The sequence below is a fragment of the Hakea prostrata genome, chromosome 10 (assembly GCF_041222555.1).
Source record: "Hakea prostrata isolate BN-2017 chromosome 10, UWA_Hpros_2, whole genome shotgun sequence".
Classification (NCBI taxonomy): domain Eukaryota; kingdom Viridiplantae; phylum Streptophyta; class Magnoliopsida; order Proteales; family Proteaceae; genus Hakea; species Hakea prostrata.
Window position 1 is genome coordinate 13624209 of NC_142609.1, and position 19910 is coordinate 13644118.

Here is a 19910-nt window from a genome sequence, read left to right on the forward strand (position 1 = left end):
GATCAATGGGAATATTGGAGTGCACCAAAAGCTTGACCTGATGGAAATTCTTGATGGTAGCACCTATAAACTAGTCTTTTTAACTTTAGGAAATTTTACCATCTCATATCCTTTTCCAAATTGCTTGTGTTACAGAGGAAATTGCCAAATGAGATAGTAAATTGTTAAACATACCATATGAGCATATGACGAAAATTTGTTCCTAGTTGCACTACAAAGAAGATGATTTGGTGAACCTCAAGGGGTAGGCGTAGTTGGCTTACAAATGTCTTATAGTATGAGGTCACAAGTTTGAATATATTGGGTTTAACCCATCTTAGGTTCATCCATATCATATCAGGTGGCATTTATTGGATGAAGAGCCCACTTTCTTATAAAATAAAAAGGAGAAGAAAATTATCATGTGAAGAAACCAACGAAAATTGAAAGAGGCTTGTTGAATACTTTTTTTTTTTTTTTCTTCTAAGAAAACAACGGAATCAAGGACTCAAAGAGAAACTAAAAGGAAGCGGCATCATAATCCGCCTGAAAGATCTCCTCCAACCCGTGGGGAACATCCTGAAAGAACACCCAAGAGAACTCCAAATCGAGTGGAAACTTAGACATCCAATCAGCGGCACGTCCAACATATACGCATCGCGTACTCACCATCTTATGCAGCAAAACACCAATTCGCTCAACTAAACGACCAAACCTCCCACGATCCACACAACATGGATCCAAAAGCTCTATTGCTTTCTGAGAATCCGACTCCAGTTGTGCGGCGGGATGACTATTCGCCGCCAGCTCCAAACCTTGGCAAATGGCTTCAAGTTCTGCTTCAAGGACAAAACTTGACCGAACCATTCTAACAAAACCACCAATAAAATAACCCGTAGAATTGCAAAATAAACCACCAATACGAACATCCGCACCCCTACGTCGAAAGGCAGCATCCATGTTTCCTTTAATCCAACCACCGTGAGGACTAAACCTCAAAGACACTCCAGAGCCTACCGACTGCTTGAAACGAGTACAAGAGGCCCAGACATCTACCACCGATTTCCCGTATTCTAAAGCTAACTGTCTTCCAAGAGAAAAGTGTTTTGAAAGTGACTTTCATCTTTTGCTTTTTGGAGAGAAAATATAGAGTATAAGCCACTGTTTGAAGAAACGTTTTGAGCTTTTTGGAGAAGAAGAAGAGTAGAAAAATATTTCAGCAAGCACTCTCTTATTTGTTGTTTATTTTGGAGGTTATGTTTATTTAAGCTTTTGGGTAATTTATTTCTAGCTTTCAAGATGTGAGAAAGAATCATTTTGGTTATATTCTTGTTAATTTCTTCAAGTGTTCAATTTTCTCTTTGATGGTTGTGTTATCTTAAAGATTTTGTAGAAAGCTTGAGAAGAAGTGTTGCTTATAAACTCATTATTTATCATATAGTGGAAGATTTTCTAGGCTAGGCCATGTGGTTTTTACCTTCGTTTTAAAGTGTTTTTAACGTTAAAAATTCTGGTGTTCATGTGGTTGCATGCTTGACTGTTTGTCTTTGTTTTATTGTTTCCATATTGCAAGTTCTTCATCTATTGTCTTTAATTTACACATAGGCGGAAAAAATTGTTTCCCAACAGAATGTACTTGCGGTGAGGGGTAAAGCCCTATTGTATATTTAAAAGCTATCAATTGCAATATAGTTGAAGCACATGTAGTAGTATGCCCAAATCTTAGGGCGGGTTTGATAACGTTCTTAAAAAACGTTTTTGGCGTTCTTGTTCTTTGGAAACGAAAGACGGTTAGAAGCGTTTGATAAACGGTTCGTTCTTTTGTTCTTTAAGAACGGACCGGTCAGAAACGTGTTCTAAAGAACGCTTTTTGCAGAACATAAAAAAGATGTTTTTACAAAAGAACATAAACGGAAGTGATAAAATTGGTTCACATTGAAGCCTTAGAACAAGTTTATCAAACACCAACTTATTTTTTAACAAAAAAAAAAAAAAAATCAACATATTCTATTTTAAGTGTTCTAAAACTATTTTCAAAACGGATTTATCAAACGCCCATCTTCAAGCAAAGAACAGTCTTTTAGCATAGAAACATTAAAAAATGGTTTTGCATAAGAACTGGTTTCTCAGAACGGAAAAGTTACCAAACACATACTTAGTTTCCCAAAAAAATAAACAAAGAAGATGACTTGCCAAACATGCTATTCCATTATTTATAGGATTTAAATTTACTTTGATTACTTAAATTCTGGTTCTTTAAACATAAAGTTTCATCTTAAATTTATGATTAGAAAATTTTGAACTTTTAAGGAAAAGGTTTTCTTTTGGGTAAACAATAAACAAAATAAAGTTCACATGAAAACAAAAATTGATTAATAAGACTAGATGAAATATTATATAATTTTTTTTAAAAAAACAATAGTTCTGTTATATGTTCGGGATGGAGGTATTAAATAATGTAAAACGGAGCTTTACCGCTAGCTTCAAGGAGAATCGAACTTTGACATCTTTCATAGATGAATTAGTGTGTTACCGATTGAGCCCCTCTTTGAGTTTAAATATGAAAATTTTTATTCATTATTATCTTCTTTATCCTTGTAATTAAATGAAGCCATACTCCAGGTAAGCAACCACGGTCGAACACTGGATTAGTCAGGGCAAAGCCTTGAAAACCGGGGTTGACAAAAAAAAAAGAAAAAGCCATACTATTCACGAAATCCGTAAGAAAAACAAATCAGGGAAAAGCACCTGGGATCCATTTGGGTGGATAGGGTTCTGGCCAGGAACAAGGCCCAACAACTTTGGGCTTCGCTATAGAAACGAAGAAAGATTTGGAATGCTTGAGAAAATGCTAGAATGTTCAAGAAATCAGAAATCATCGTAGAATCCGAAGGAAAACTCTAGAAAGTACTGGAATCTTCCTTCAGTTTTATAAATACGGCACTGATGTCGTCCATTCACAACGTACAGAAATTCAAACGCGGAGAATCAAGTGAGTTGCGAAGAAACCTCTCTGGTCCGTTGCAATCCATTAGCAAAGCTTTAAGTCGCAGCTGGTAATGTCGCTCGTCCCAAGCTTCTTCGGTGGCCGTGATCCATTCTCAATGGATATCTGGGATCCATTTGGCAACTTCCCCTTTTCAACTTCCGTATCTGTTCCTCGATCGCAATTCTCCAACGAAACAGCTGCATTCGCCAATGCCCGAATCGATTGGAAGGAGACCCCAGAAGCCCATATCTTCAAAGCTGATCTTCCGGGGATCAAGAAGGAAGAAGTGAAGGTGGAAGTGGAAGAAGGGAGAGTGCTTCAGATCAGTGGAGAGAGGAGCAAGGAGCAGGAAGAGAAGAATGAGCAGTGGCACCGTGTCGAGCGTAGCAGTGGTAAGTTCCTGCGAAGGTTCAGGTTGCCTGAGAATGCAAAGCTTGATCAGGTGAAGGCTGCCATGGAGAACGGAGTTCTGACTGTTACCGTGCCCAAGGAAGAAGTGAAGAAACCAGAGGTGAAAGCAATTGAAATCTCTGGCTAGAAGCTTCCGTTCCGTTACGCCGTCTGTGGTTACAAATATGAGTTCAAGATTTTCAGAGATTCTTGCTGTAATTTTGAGTTAGCGCCACCTAGTATTGGGGTTGTATGATTTATGAGCGTTCTATGGTCATATATCAATACGTAGACGTCAAAATAATGATATTGGTTATAGGATCATGGATTTAAAAAATAAATTTTCTTTTACATATAGGCTCCTCATAAATGACAACAAGACTTGTGAAGCCTGAAGGATGGCTAACCTTACATATGGGCACCTCGCGTTTGACATTTATAAGAGCTATTTATATTTATTTGCACATATTAGTTAAAATTCAAAATATTTTTATTTTACATATAGGCTCATTAATATTTGCCCCTAGTGTACTATAATAATTCAAATGTTTTTAAGCAAACCTTATTTTCAACTTTTAACCATACATAGAAATGGTTGAAGGAGAAATCCATTCATCTATTTTTTACTTAGTTAACCACAACTAGATTTGTAACCATTCGGATTCGGGCTTAGCTACACCAGTATTCGAATCCGATTAGAATCACTATTTGAATTTGAATCTCAATTCGGCAGAAATTTAAAGGTGTTCGAATGCTAATATGGAACTTTATCGGATATCCGTTAATAACCCGATTCTATAAACTGACTATTAATTGGTGATTGTCATTATTTTTTCTTTCAATTTACAAGTTTTGATTACCGATAACCGATATCCGAATTTGATTATTAGTCCTTTTTTTGTGAAAAGTGTTTAACTTTATTCTAATCGGATAATTTTTTATTTCCGATTATTCGATTACCCAGTTTTCAAATTCGATTATCATCCATTGTCAGGGAAAAATATGTTGAATACTTTACTATATCTGGATAATTTTTTATCCGGATATTATCTGATCTGATAAGCAATTATTCGAATCTGAATCCGTCAGTAAGAAAAATTTTGGATACAGACACCCTTAAATGAATAAGAATGGAAATTCGGAGGCAGATTTTGGCTATCCATTTACAGGTCTAACCGCAACTCACATTTGGGTCGCGAGTACCTCTAGCCTTTGATGACCTCTTAACAGGTAAGTTATTTTCTATTAGTTATTTTTAAAGAATAAAAGTTTAATCAGGCTTCAAGTGCTTACCTTTTTGTAAGTATGTGGTTTGAATTTATAAGTTGAGAGATTTACGTAGTAGAAGAGTTTTATAAGAGATTGATTAGGATTGGGAAGTTCCGGATGGGGTTTGTTGCTCTAAAAACATGTTTGACAACGCAAACGAACAAACTGCAAAAAACGCACTCAACTAGGTTGGTCAGGGAACATCTCCAACGATTAGTTAATGAAAGCGCATAGTTTTAGAATAAGAAAACAACTTGTAGAGCTTATAATGCTCGAAAGAATAATCCTAGAAGATGTATCTGATAATGGTGAAGTTGTGGGTATTTATAATTTAGTAGGTTACCTTGGTTGTGCGGTGATAAAGCTCAAGTTGAACCATATAATCTTCCAAGAGAAGAGGAGGAATCTTATCCATTGAGAGAGTATTATTTGGTTTGTAGTTGTGGAGTCTAATCTTGATTTCAATAGTAATTCACACCATCCGACTTGATTAGGATCTTTATCCTTATCTTTGAGGAGGTTGTTCATGATTCATATTGTACACGTTGCTTAGTGCATACGTTACATATGTTTATTTGTGATCCAACCAAGGCTTGGTTGGTCAAGTTTTATCCTCAGTCGAACCAGGTTGGCCTATTATTGTTCGGCCACATCATAAGCTCAGTCACTTGGTCACGTTAAATTCGTGCTTGGGCCAAGGGACTAAGTTTTCCTGGTCAAGCTTTGATATGGTCGAGTGATTTTTTATCTGACTTGTGCTCAGTTAATTTTGAAGACAACGCAAACGACGCATTCAATGTTGATGTGCAGTACGAGTAATACCTGCGTAGGGGTAGGATGCTAGAATTGGATCCGATTGTTTCTTTCTTGAGTTACCACGAGTGGACTTTCTTTGATTTGGGCATTTGCGGGATTATCTCCGGTTTTGTTGAGGAGAAAAGCGTTGTTACTTCTATTACGCCGGTGATCTAGTGAGATTTCTTGTCTCATTCAAAGGGTTGCGAAGACGGTGGATGCTTATCTTGGTGAGATTGCAACTTATGGAGAACTCAGTACATCTGCCTACCTTCCTTCTGAGGCAATCTGATCTCGGCACCGGAAAACGATTCATTTGGGAAGTGAGCTTTCGAGACTTCGACGCTTCTCCTTGCCTTATGGCTTCTTTGAAAATCCTATACGGTGAATATCACAGTTGGCCCCACTTCTCAGATATCTCATCTTAGCTTCCAGATATGGAAGGGCATGCAATTTTATCTTTCATCCAAAGCTATAAAGCTCGTACCTCCCATTAATCATGGAATCATAAATGGATAATTCTTCATCCTCATATTTGTGGTACTGGTTCTTACAGGGGTTGATTTGGAAATTTTCGTGGCCGATCTAGAGTTTTTAGAGGACCTGAAAATTATCAACATAATCGTGGTGCTGGTTTTTGTTGCTCATTTTGAGAGAAATTATGGGAATGTTTGTCAAATTTGTAGTTGTAGTGGTCACTTTGCTCAATCTTGTTTTCAATAAGCACCGTCTCCTCAAGCGCATTTTGCTTCCTCACCTCATGGATGGTTTCCTGACACTGGAGCTACCCACCACATGACACCTAATCCTCTTCTTTGAGTTTCATGAAAATTGCTTTTATGTTAAGGATTGATTCTCGGGGAATATCCTTCTCACGAGCCTCATTGAAGGTGGTCTCTATCGATTGGATCTTCATTTAACTCTTGGTTCTTGCACTGCCCTGTCTGCTATTCGAGCTTCCCCATCTCTATAGCATGCACGTTTTGGTCATGCATCTGACCCAGGAGTTCAACACATTTTACAGCAAGCTAAGCTCTTTGTTGCTTCAGATCCAAATAAATGTATTAACAAGACTGTTTGTACTTCTTGTCAACTTGGCAAGGCTCATCAAGAACCTTTTAGTTCTTCTGTTTCTTCTACCACTGCCCCCTTTACAATTGATTCATTCGAATCTCTAGGGGCCTTCACCAATTTTGTCTCTCATTGGACATCACTATTATGTGCTCTTCATTGATGATTTTACTAGATACACTTGGATTTATAGTTTGGCAAGAAAGTCTGATGCACTCACAACTTAGTTGTTTAAAAGTTTAGTGGAAAATCAATTTGGTACAACTATAAAGAACTTTCACTCTGGCTAGGGAGGTGGATATAGAAGTTTTACTCGTTTCTTATCTTCTTGTGGTATTCATCATCATTTTTCATGACCACATACTTTTGCCCAAAGTGGAATTGTTGAGAGGAAACATCGACATATTATTGATATGGGTCTTACTTTGCTTGCTCATAGTCATTTACCCTTTGAACTCTGGACTGATGCCTTCATTATTGTTGTCTATATTATCAATTGTTTACCTACTTCTTCTTTTTTGTCATTTCAGTCTCCTTTTGAATGTCTTTTTCATGGTTCTCCTGATTACTCTTTGTTTAGAGTCTTTGGGTGTGTTTGTTATCCATTACTTTGGTCTTTTAATTCTTACAAATTTAGTTTTCACACTTCTAAGTGTTTGTTTCTTGGAGGTGTGCCATGGATGTTGAATTTAATGCTTTACTTGGTTATGGCATATGGGACCTTACCCCCTTACCTTCTAATCGTCACCCTATTGGATGTAAATGGATTTATAGAATAAAGCAAAAATCTGATGGTAATTTTGAATGATACAAGGCACGGTTGTTTGCTAAAGGTTTTGCTCAAGAATATGGGGTTGATTATTCAGAGACCTTTAGTCTAGTTGTTAAAACCACTACCATACGTTTACTTCTTTCTTTGGCCATTTCACGTGATTGGGTTATTCGTCAGCTTGATGTCACTAATGCTTTTTTGCAGGGGTCCATCTGTGAGGATATATATATATATATGGTGCAGCCCATTGGTTATTTCAATCCTCAATATCCTGATTATGTATGCAAGCTGAAGAAATCACTATATGGCTTGAAATAAGCTCCACGGGCCTGGTTTCATCGTCTCTGCTCCTTTTTGGAGTCACTTGGTTTTTTTGGATCTAATACCGATTCTTCTATTTTTTATCGGATTGATTCCTTTGGCCCTCTTTACATTTTGATCTACGTTGATGATATTTTATTACTTGGGCCCAATAAGTGTTGCTATTGATACTCTTCTGGCCAAGATTTCTAAAGAATCTGCCATTAAGGACTTGGGTCCAACCCACTATTTTCTTGGTATTGATCTTACACCAAATGCTGATGGGCTTTTGTTATCTCAAAGAAAGTATTTGCTTGGGCTTCTCTAACGAACAAATATGGTTGATTGTAAACCCGTTGGCTCTCCCATGGTTTCTTCTTCATCCCTGTCTCACTATGATGGCATTCCTTTCTTAGATCCAACCGAATATAGAAGTGTTGTTGGTGCCTTGCAATATGCTACTCTCACTAGACCCGATCTCACTTACTCGGTCAATAAGCTCTACCAATTTATGTCTTGCCCATCTGATGTTCATTGGGCTGCAATCAAGCGTGTCTTACGCTACATCAAAGGGACCTTGTTTCATTGGTTACAACTATATCGGGCTTCTACTATGGATTTACATGCATTTTCGAATGTCAATTGGGCTGGTTGTGTTGATGACCGCAAGTCCACTGGTGAATTTCTTATTTTCTTGGGCTCCAATCTCATCTCTTGGCAGTCTCGTAAGCAATTTGTTGTTGCCAAATCAAGTACTGAGAGTGAGTTTGGGGCTCTTGCCTTAGCTATGGCCGAGATTGTTTGGATTCAATCTTTGTTGCGCAAATAGCATCTTTCCTTGTCCTCGCCTCTCGTGTTGTAGTGTGATAATATCGGGGCTGGTTACTTGTCTTCTATTCCTATTTTTCACGTTCACACAAAACACGTTGAGATTTATTTTCATTTTGTTCAGGACAAAGTTTCTCAAGGGATCTACTTGTTCGCTTTATATCTACTTTTGCGCAGTTGGCTGATGTGCTGACCAAGGCTCTCCCTACTCTTTGTTTTCTTCTCTTACGTGCCAAACTCAACCTCTTGGATGGTAGATTGAGTTTGCAAGGGGGGGGTGTTAAGGGAATATCCTAGTAATGTTTGTATGCCACTTGGCAATTTATTATTGGATGATTATAATGTATCTTTATCTATTAATAGAAGTAAAAACACTTCAGATTGATTATGATCTGAAGATTTCTAACAGCCATCAATGATTCAGTGTCTTTATAAGCTCCTTCATATTTGGAAAATGAAGATTTTGAAAGACCCAACCTACTTTAGCAAACGAAAGACCCAAATGTGTGATCCACAATCTGCATTACAACATTATGCACCCCAAAAGAAAATGGTGTTGGCGGTGAACCTCAAAGAGTTTGCAGTAAAGACCAATACTTTATAATATGAGGTCAAGGGTTTGAATCTCTATGATGCTAGGATGAAGCCTTGTCTTATATTTAAGCAATCATAAAACTATCTCCTCAACTGTCGTATATTTAAGTAGTTATAAAATTGTCTCTTCATATATATATATAATTTGAGGTTAAGGGACTATGGATAGGGACAAGCCTTGTCGTAGACATAAGCAATCATAGGTATATCGCAAATCGGGATAGGTCAAGTAGTTATAACCAACTTGTCTCCTACAGAGCATAGTTGAGGGTACATAGTAGAACAAACAAATCTAAATAAATAAATAAAAATAAATCAAGGCTTAGGGTCAAAGACAAGAATTCTAAATCCTGAATCACATTAGGACGGGAATGGACTTAACTAAATGTAGGGATGCAATTGGAATTAAGGACATGGATAGGGACAATCGAAGACAAAGACAATGATAGGCTATAAGGCAACATGTGATGAGTCAAGGCTTGAGCCAATTGGTCCCTCTTTGCATACATTAGGGCAAGGCTAATATATTAGTCTCTTTAATTCATTAAAAAAAAAAAAAAAAAGTGCACTCACGGGTTCTTGATTATTCAAGTTAACATGTGGTGAGTCCTGGAATCTTTTGATTTTTTTGTCTTACAGTTACATGTGATGAGTCCTTGAAATTGGTCTGTCTTTTCATACCAGGCTAATATATTAGAGTCTCTTTAATTCATTAAAAATAATAAAAAAAACCGGGGTGCGAACCCAGACCTCCCTGGGTTGGCTTGACTATTCAAGTAACCCATCATTGTGGTGAGTCCTGGAATCTTGGTTATCTATGTTTGAGCAAAAAAAACGTTGGTTATTTATAGTGTATATTGTTATTCTTGTTGGCTTTTCATATCAGAGAAATGTCCAATAATATCTTTAATTTATTAATATAAAATGCACTCACCATAGAATGGATCTAAATTAATGAAAACGAGGTCGAATCCTCAATTGAGATCACGAAGTTCTACGGTGTCAATAGAAGATCTCAACTACTGCAGCTCGCAATCTTGTTATCCATGTTTATTGACATTTTCTATTATACATAACAATCAATCTTTTCATATTAAGTGTGTTTTAGTGTGTGTAATGTTTCAAGTTGAATATTTGTCCTCTATTATGATACTCTCTTCATACATATAAGTATACTATATATAATCTCTTTACTTTATTTATAAATAAAAAATGCACTCCCCACGGTGCAATGGGTTCTTGATTATAGTTAATATGTGGTGAGTCCTTGGAAGTTGGTTATTTAAGATGGTTTAACGAGGTTTAGGGTTTATTTATTTTATTTTAAATATAATAAAATTAAAATGCATGTGTTCTATTGTATGCAAAGTTTCAATTTGAATTATCAAAAAAAAAAAAAAAAAAAAAGTTTCAATTTGAATATATGTCCTCTATTATTATACTATCTTCATACAAGACAAAATTACTATAACTCTTTAAATTTATTATAAAGATAAATGCACTCACCATGGAATGGATGTAAAATTGAAGAAAACGAGGTGAGATTCCCAATTGAGATCACGGATTTTGCGGTACTGATCGAAGATCTCAGCCACATCAGCTTGCAATCTTTGTTATCCATGTTTCTGTTCTTGACGTTTGCTATTATGCATAAGAACTCTATTCATATTAAGTGAGTTCCATTATGTGCAAAGTTTCAATTTGTATATTTGTCCTCTAGTATGATACTATCTTCAGACCAAACAAGTATACTATAATCTCTTTAATGCATTGTAAATAAAAAATGCACTCTCCATAGCACGATGGGTTCTTGATTCAAGTTAATATGTTGACAGTTGATTTATCAAGATGGTTTATCTATTTTATTATAAGTATAATAAAGTTAAAACGCATGTGTTCTATTGTTTGCAAATTTCAATTTGAATGTTTGTCCTTTGTTATGATCCTGTCTTCATACCAGACAAATATACTATAATCTCTTTCATACAAGGCTAATATATTATAATCTCTTTAATTTATTATAAATAAAAAAAGTGCACTCACGGGTTCTTGATTATCCAAGTTAACATGTGGTGAGTCCTAGAAACTTGGCTATTTATGTTTGACAAAAAAAAAAAAAAAAAAAAAGTAGTTTGGTTATTTAATAAGATCCTGATGAAATCTCGGTAAAAGTATGGAAGAGCTTAGGAATCCATGGACTAGTTTAGTTAACTAAGTTATTTAATAAGATTATAAGTACAGGGAAAATGCCAAATGATAGGAGGAGAAGTGTCATTGTTTCAAATTTACAAAAACAAAGGAGATATTTAAAGCTATAATAACTATAAGGGTATTAAATTGATGAGTCATACTATGAAATTATGGGAGAGAATAATTGAAACCCGTTTGAAACACTTAACTACAATTGCAGAAAATCAATTTGGATTTATGCTAAGAAGATCTACAATGGAGACTAGTTACCTAATTAGGAGACTTATGGAAAGATATAGATATTGTAGGAAAGACATTCATATGGTATTTATTGACCTAGAAAAAGCTTATGATAGAGTTCCTAGAGCATTAATTTGGCAAGCATTAGAGAAAAGAAGTATTAGAAATAAATATGTAGACAGTTAAGAATATGTATGATAGTTCAGTGACAAATGTAAGAATAGTGGGGGGATAAGTAATGAATTCTCAATTATAGTTGAGCTACATCAATGATCAACTTTAAGCCCATATATATTTGCACTTGTAATGGATAAATTAAGCAAAAACATTCAAGATGAGGTCCCCTGGTGCATGTTTTTTTGCTGATGATATTGTGTTGATTGATGAGACTCAAGTGGAGATTAATACCAATTAGGATAATGGAGAACAACTTTGGAATCAAGATGCTTTAAACTAAGTAGAATGAAGATAGAATATCTAGTTTATAACTTTAGTCATAATCGAGCAGGCGATGAGATAATAATACTTGACAATAAGGAGATTCCTCAGAGTGAATGTTTTAGATACCTATGTTCAATCATAAATCAAATTAGTGATATAGATGATGATGTTTCCTAAAGAATTAAAATAGGATGGATGAAATGGAGAGGTGCGTTGGGGTCTTGTGTGATCGGTGTATTTCTATTAAAGCTTAAAGGAAAATTTTATAGGACTGTTGTTTGACCAATTAATGATGTAAGGTGCAGAGTGTTGGACTGTTAAAAAGAATCATATAGATAAACTCAGTGTAGCAAAAATGAGGATGCTAAGATGGATGAGTGATAAAAATAAGAAGGATAAGAAACTGAATGATCATATTAGAGTTGGTTTGGGAGTTGCTCCCATAAGTGATAAGCTTCAAGAAAGTCGGTTGAGGTGACACGACCACTTTTAATAGATACTTATAAATGCCCTTGTACGGAGAAATTATATAATCCATATTAAAGGGACTAGAAAAGCTAGGGGTAGACCTAAGATAACCTTAAGAGAAGTGGTGAAAAATGATACGCATAACTTCTGCCTTATAAATAGCACGACCTCAAACTAGATTGATTGAAATGTAAGAATTCATGTAACTGACCCCATTTAGTTGGGACAATACTTATTATTGTTGTTGTATAGTGCAATGGGTTCTTGATTGAAGTAACATGTGGTGACTCTTGAAAGTTGTTTATCAAGATGGTTTTTCGAGGTTTAGAGTTAATCAAATTTATTATAAAATGTTATAAATTTGAAACGATCATGTGTGCTTGCGTTAGCCATTAAATTGAGATTCCCACTCAAATTGGAGATCATGGGGTCCGGACTTCAAGATTATCTATTCAATTTAATTAAAACAATCAACTGCACTAAGCTAAATAACTCGAGTTCCAACCCTATAAATAGTGGAAGAGGGACGAGACTAAAGTTATACAGAGAAAGATAAGACAGTGAGCTTTGGATCGTTTCAGAAATTAGGAGAAGTCGAAAATGGCTAGTTCTAGGAAGAGTGAAATGGGTTTGTCCGCCATGGTTGTGGTGGTGGTGGTTCTGTTGTTGCAGGTCTTGCTGGTCAATGGAAATGACCCGCAAGAATGCAACTTCCAAGCAGATCCTTCATGCCCTCAAATGCCCACAGGATCACTGGGTCATATCGTTCTTGTACATGGTGCTGGGCAAGGACAATGGTACTGGTACATGGTTCAACCCATGTTGGAGGCCGCAGGCTATTTCGTAACAACAGTTCAACTTGGACCTTCAGTCACCATGGCTAGAGATTCAATAGAAAACGTTACATTCTGGAGTTACTCCCAACCATTGTTTGATTTGTTGAAATGCATAGATCACAAGGTTTTACTTGTGGGTCACAGTGCAGGAGGTTTAACCATAGCTGTTGCAATGGAGTACTATCCCAAGAAAGTACATGCAGGTGTCTTTGTCGCTGCTTACATGCCTGATACAGCACACAACGTCTCCTATGTCCTTGATATGGTTGGTATCCCTAAACCCTAAACCATTTTCATTCTTTTTTCTTCTTCTTGAGCCATCTCAACGACTCTCTTCTCCCTTTATGTGCAATAGGGAAACAAGTATTCGCAGTACTGGGAAGACACTTGTATCGCCACCAGTGGGAACGAGACTTGGTATTATTTTGGTGACAGATTTTTGACTCGAAGACTCTATCAAATGTGCTCTGCTCAGGTACCTCGGCCCTTCTCCTCCTCCCCACCCTTCAGCACACACACATTAAACTGTTGGGAGTGCAAATATTTTACATGCCAGATTTATTTAGATTTTACTGGGAACATGAGATGTCATCTAAGTAAAAGATTTACATGCCATATTTATGTAGATTATGCTTGGAATCTTTTCATGTCATATATGTGTAGATGATGCTTGGAAGATGAGGTTTCATCTTATCAGAGTTTATATACATAACTATCATTTTCTTCCCTGCAAGGTTGTCACTCTAATGTACACACAGAAAAGGCCAGGATCGTTCTTTAACAATGAACTGGCTGAAGTACAACTTACAAATGAGAGCTATGGCTCAATTGATCGATTCTACATAGTGACCAGAGACGATTTAGCAGTTTATACTGAATTCCAACTTGAAATGATCGCCAATTTTCCCGTGAAAGAGAGGAAGATTATTCGAAGATCTGGTCATGAAGTGATGCTATCGAGGCCTGTAGAGTTAACTGCTAGTATCTCAGACATTGCTAGACAGTATTCAACTTATCTTGAGAATGCTGATGCTGCTGGAGATGCAACTTGGGTAGAGATGAAAGCAAAACTGAATTCAATCAGACGTAGTCTCTGGCACGCTTGAACCGACTTGTCGAACAATATGGTCTACTTGTTATGAGCTTTTCGTTCTAGAGAGTTACTATGGTTTTCTCGTTAGGGTTTCCTGCCAACAATGTTAAGGATGAATAAATATTGGAATCAACTATCGTAGCTATTATTACTACATAATTGTGCTTTCTATCCCCAACTGAGTCGACGTATTATATATATATTTTAAAACATGGGCGAGAATTACATAATATAATAAGAGGAAAAGCCTATACCAAGCTAATTTCTAAAAAAAGACGACCAAACTGCTCCTCCCTAACAAACGATTGCAAACAAACTAGGGAGCGCCTCAACATCAAGGTTAAGTTCACCGATCGATGGCATCATCGACGCCAACCAATCCGCACATCGGTTGGTCTCGTGGACATTATAGACCACCCACCAGTGTTGGAACCCTTCTAAGAGCACCTGAATCTCTTTTATTAGTTCAGCAATGATCCAAGGAGAACCAACTTCTCCCTGAATGGCCTGCACGACATTCAAAGAATCGCAACAAATCTCCACCCGAGAAGTTATGCTTCCTGGCTTCTAGAATACCACACCTGATGCCTCTCAATTCACATGGTAGAATGTTGTTGTTAGCGACACCACCTCCTATGGCAAACACCACCTGACCATTCCCCAATCTTCCGATGGCACCATATCCTGCTTTATGACCCTTCACCGAACCATCGGTACTTGTTCACAACCAGCCAACCCTCCGAAGGACAACCCCAATGGTGAATGGACAATTCTTTGTGGAAAAAGGAAACATCAATACCCCCAATGCCTGAAAAACTCTCTGTTAACACCGTTTTCTTCCACCTGCAACTTTTGGTCATCGAATCTATATTGAACCAACTACTTCACACGAGCACACACCTAGGCTATGCGCTTAGGCTCTAGATCGAATCGAATTTTGACGAGGATTTTTTATTTTCCATCAACTTTTAGGGAAGGGTTTTGCATGAAAAATCTACATGGATTAGGAAGAGAGTGAAAATTAAGTAACCAACCTGGTCTTTATCCCTCCAAATTGGATCTCTGGCAGTGTGATTGTTTTTATTAGAATCGGTTGGTGTATCATCTTGCCAGTTACCACCTGGTGGGGGGATTCACATCTTCTGTAATTCCCTTCCCTACAAGTCCCTGCAATTCCCTTCTAGGATTGTGCCACGTGGCATTTAAGTAATCCAACAGTTACCCAATTTAAACTAAATTTGAATTTTATTTAAATCCACCCATAAATTTGAATTTTATTTTGACTCTATTTTGTTGGGTAACTGTTGGATTACTTAACTGCCACATGGCACAATCTTAGGAGGGAATTATAGGGAATTGTAGGGAAAGGAATTACAGAGGATGTGAATCCACATAGAAGAGAGAAAACTGCTGCAAATCCGAGTTTTTTTTTTTGAATTTTGTGAAGAGAGAGGTGAGAGCCATGAGCATAGAAGGGAGAGTGAGAAACGAGAAGATCGCATAGATTCAAGGATTTTTCTAAATTTTAGGAAGAGAGAGGAGAGAGGAAAATATGATCCAGCAACACATAATGTACAATACACAATGAGAAACAACAAACTTGAGATAAAAGTATGATCTTGTGATCTGTATCAAACCTCTTAACAATCAGTATAGTGAATAGCTCAGCCCTTTATATCACTCAGCTCTTTGTTATCTTCTTCATCCTCTTTAGTAGAAATCAAACATAAGAAAATATTGAGAATAAGACACTTATAATAAATAGCCCTTATTTCTGTCTTGATAAAAGACAAATGTATTAAAACATCTATACAATTTTCATCTCATCTTTTCAATAGATCAATCAGAACTTCGGTAATGATAAGTTGTGAAGTAATGATTCTAATGAAGTCATCATTGTATGATGTAAAAAATCACATAGTAATACCTAATGGCAACAATATATAGGATAGATGAACTAGTAATAACTTCAAATACATCACACAACCAGGCTCGTACAGAAGAAGATTCAAAGAGTGATATTACTAGAACTAAATTGGAAAGGCTAGAATATACTACTAAACCTGTAAATAGAGGCAATCGAATCAAACTGAAAAATCTAACAAAAATGTTCCAAAACCCACATGGAACAACAGTCATTAGAAAGATGTTTTCTGGGCGCTAGCCAAACACCTGATCCATCAAATGACCCAATCTATATAAGTGAGCATTAGAACTAACCAATTTACTCATATAAAGAATAAATAAAAAATGGCATTCTCTGAAGAAAAAAAAAAAAGGACTCTCTTTAAGTGTTTATTTTTCATTGACATTAAAAGGGGACCTCATTTACATGAACAAGTAACTGGTACCCTTGGATATCCTTAACAGTAGAAGAAAAACAGAGTAGACTCCTCATTCATTGAAAGATCATAGCAAATTCATTTAATCTCATTCAAAAGGGAAAAAAAACACTATGTGGGGGGTGGGGGGGTGGGTGGGGAGAAAATTTCAGCAGACTCATTGACACTTGCAACCAGTGCTTGGTAAAGACTACAGAAAGAGAGATATTTTACAAAAAAGGGAAACAACAATGAAATTGGTTTTAAGGAAAAAAGAGAGGAAAAAAAGAATGAAAAAGGAATCACACGAATCCTTTTAGTGAGATAAATACCTCCAATTGCAGGTGAACGAAGATGAAGAAGTGTAAACTAGAGACTCGCTGATGAAGATGAAGTGGAAACCCTAAAATGATTGCAAATGAAGTTGAAATTGGAATTTGTTTTCTATCAAACTCGTATTCAACAATAGAGGGAGCTTGTGGCTTTGGTTGTAGAGAGAGGATTCTTCGCTTGCTTAGGGCTTAAGAGAGATGAGACAAGAGACAAAAAGTCGAGAGAGAAGCATACCGTTTTAGGGCTTTTGATAAAGTTAGATGGGAAAATGACGTTGATACCCCAATTCAGCATCAGCTTCCCTTGTGCATTGCATTTTCTATGAGAATTGCTTCTGTGCCCAAGAAGCTCCAATTTTAATTGGAGCTTCTTGTTGGCACATAAATTGTGTGCCAAACATCCGGTTCATCACACTTTTGCTGAACCAACCCACTTTTTTAGACCGGTTTACCATACAAGAGTTTGACAACTTTTGTGCCAAATGGACAAATGACACATAATAATGCGCCAAAATCATTGACAGGCAATCGTTATAGCCCATTTCACGTTAAAAATGATATGGATCTTGGATCTTGCCTCTTGCGCTTAAGGTCCAAACAAACTTTCTTTAACATCTTTAACCTCTTTAAAGAGTAAAATAAACTCATAATCTAATTATTAAAAAAAAAAAAAAAAAAAAAGATATCAATGTAGACACATAGAAAAACTATCATTTTAGTTGGAAAAAAACAAAAAATAAAAAAGAAACATGTATGTTTTAACATAAAAAAAAAAAAAATCAAAATGAAGACCATAACTCCAAAATATGGGCGCGAATAAAAAGTTAAAAATCAAAAGATTACTAAATGGTGGGCATGATCTAGCTGAGGTCATGGTGGCTAAGAAGACTGTAACACAACCTATTAGTAAGGCCAAGAAAGAACGGTCCTAGATTTGAGTAGTATTGCTCGTCTTAGTGATTGCTAACATAGTAGTCAGTAACACTTGTGTTCACATATTTATCTTCCATTTGAGGTTATGGAGAAAGATAATAACACAACTTGTAAGTAAGGTAGGAGAGAATGGTCCCAAATTTGATTAGAATTGCTCATCTTAGTGATCCCTAACATAGTATTCAATAACCTGTTGCCATATTTATCTCATACTTGAGGTTTTGGAGAAAGAGGGTATCAATGCAAATAGGAGGGAGAAACTGAGAAAGGGAAAGTATAATTGTAAAAGGTAAAACTTAAAAAACTAAAATTCAACATAATTATAACGGCTTACAAAGGTTTGGGCATTTATAACTGTTCAATCCGGTAATGGTTTGGTGCATTTAGTTACAGGTCACTAATGAGTTGACCTGAACCAGCCCAAAATTGTTTGGCTTTTGACCCCTCAGCCTGTACCCCTTCCAATATGTCTTGGTTTGGTTTGATTTGGGCCATAACAGGCCTGTTCATTATGGTCTTAACGGTTTGATCTAAAAATTGACCCCCTTAATTCACCCTAGCCACTGTGTTGCGTAATAGGACTCTTTCTAATAAACAAATCGAATTACCATTTATTTTTAGAAAAAAAAATGTTGAATACTTTACTCAAATATATTTGAATATTATCAGATCTGATAAGCAATTATCCAAATTCGAATCTGCATTCGAATCCGATTGCTTAGAAGATGAATACGGATATTTTCCTGTAAGAAAATTTTCTAATTAAGAGTCTGAATTTCGACTATCCATTTGATACGGAGAGATTATGATCAGATCGGGTTCATACCTGGTCCGACCCTCGACCCCGATCGAGACGTAGAGAAGCGACTCGCTCCCGAGCGAATCGGATCCAGAAGATGGCTTGCTGAAGAAGAAAGCTTATTCGGCTGCAAGCGTGCCCTAATCCTACTTATGGATTAGGGTAATCACCATAATGATGGCAGACTCGAATTGACGGCTGCGGATAATCATTATCGAAGGGATAATCATCACATAACCTAAAGGTTATCTCAGGAGTCCTCTACTAGTCCAAACTAGTAGAAGTCTATTGCTCAACGGATCTAACTGTTAAGATCCAACGACTACCCGAAGAAGGCTCAAGTGCATCCAACGAAGGAGATTCGAAGGTACACTCTATATAAACCTCACTACCATACAAGGTGAGGGGATCGAAAAGAATACTATCTGAGACTCGAGGTTCAGATACATACTGATAGACCTAAACTATCAGCGATCTGCTATCTAGATCACCTTTCCCAGTTCTTCATTCCTTAGCTCTGCGCTTCTAGCAGAGCCGTTTGTGATTAAGTTCATCAACTGATTTAGCCTTCGGAGGTGGACTCCCGACCCCAGCGGTCGGGTCACATCTGACGCTTTCGTTTTGCAGGTCATCACGAGGAGATCTAAGGGCTGAGCAGATTTTGGACGCAATCACTCATAAATGACAATAAGACTTGTGAAGCCTGAAGGATGGCTAACCTTACATATGGGCACCTCGCGTTTGACATTTATAAGAGCTATTTATATTTATTTGCACATATTAGTTAAAATTCAAAATATTTTTTGATTTACATATAGGCTCATTAATATTTGCCCCTAGTGTACTATAATAATTCACAAATGTTTTTTAATCTAATCTTATTTTCAACTTTTAACCATACATAGAAATAGGTGAAGGAGAAATCTCTTCATCCACTTTTTACTTAGTTAACCACAACTAGACCTGTAAACGGTTTGGATTTGGCCTGGATACACCAGTATCCGAATCCAATTAGAATCACTATTTGAATTTGAATCTCAATTCGGCAGAAATTTAAAGGTGTCCGAATTCTAATATGGAACTTTATCGGATATCCGCTAATAACCCGATTCTATAAACTGACTATTGATTGGTGATTGTTATTATTTTTTTCTTTCGATTTACAATTTTTGGTTACCGATTACCGGTTTCTGAATCCGATTATTAGTCATTTTTTGTGAAAAGTGTTTAACTTTATTCTAACCGGATAATTTTTTATTTCTGATTATTC

At 36.5% G+C, this 19910-nt stretch overlaps 2 protein-coding genes across 2 annotated transcripts; both read left to right on the plus strand.

The window, feature by feature from the left end:
- Positions 1-3038: 3038 nt before the first annotated feature.
- LOC149002006 (18.1 kDa class I heat shock protein-like) lies at positions 3039-3645 on the plus strand. Its single transcript, XM_089136745.1, has one exon. The coding sequence runs from the start codon at positions 3039-3041 to the stop codon at positions 3504-3506; it is 468 nt and encodes a 155-aa protein (XP_088992871.1). The 3' UTR covers positions 3507-3645.
- Positions 3646-12864: 9219 nt separating this feature from the next.
- LOC149002007 (salicylic acid-binding protein 2-like) lies at positions 12865-14396 on the plus strand. The gene is made up of 3 exons (XM_089137767.1): positions 12865-13427; positions 13518-13637; positions 13897-14396. Exons 1-3 carry the CDS (start codon positions 12927-12929, stop codon positions 14266-14268), a joined length of 993 nt encoding a protein of 330 aa, XP_088993893.1. The 5' UTR covers positions 12865-12926; the 3' UTR covers positions 14269-14396.
- The last annotated feature ends 5514 nt before the right edge of the window (positions 14397-19910 follow it).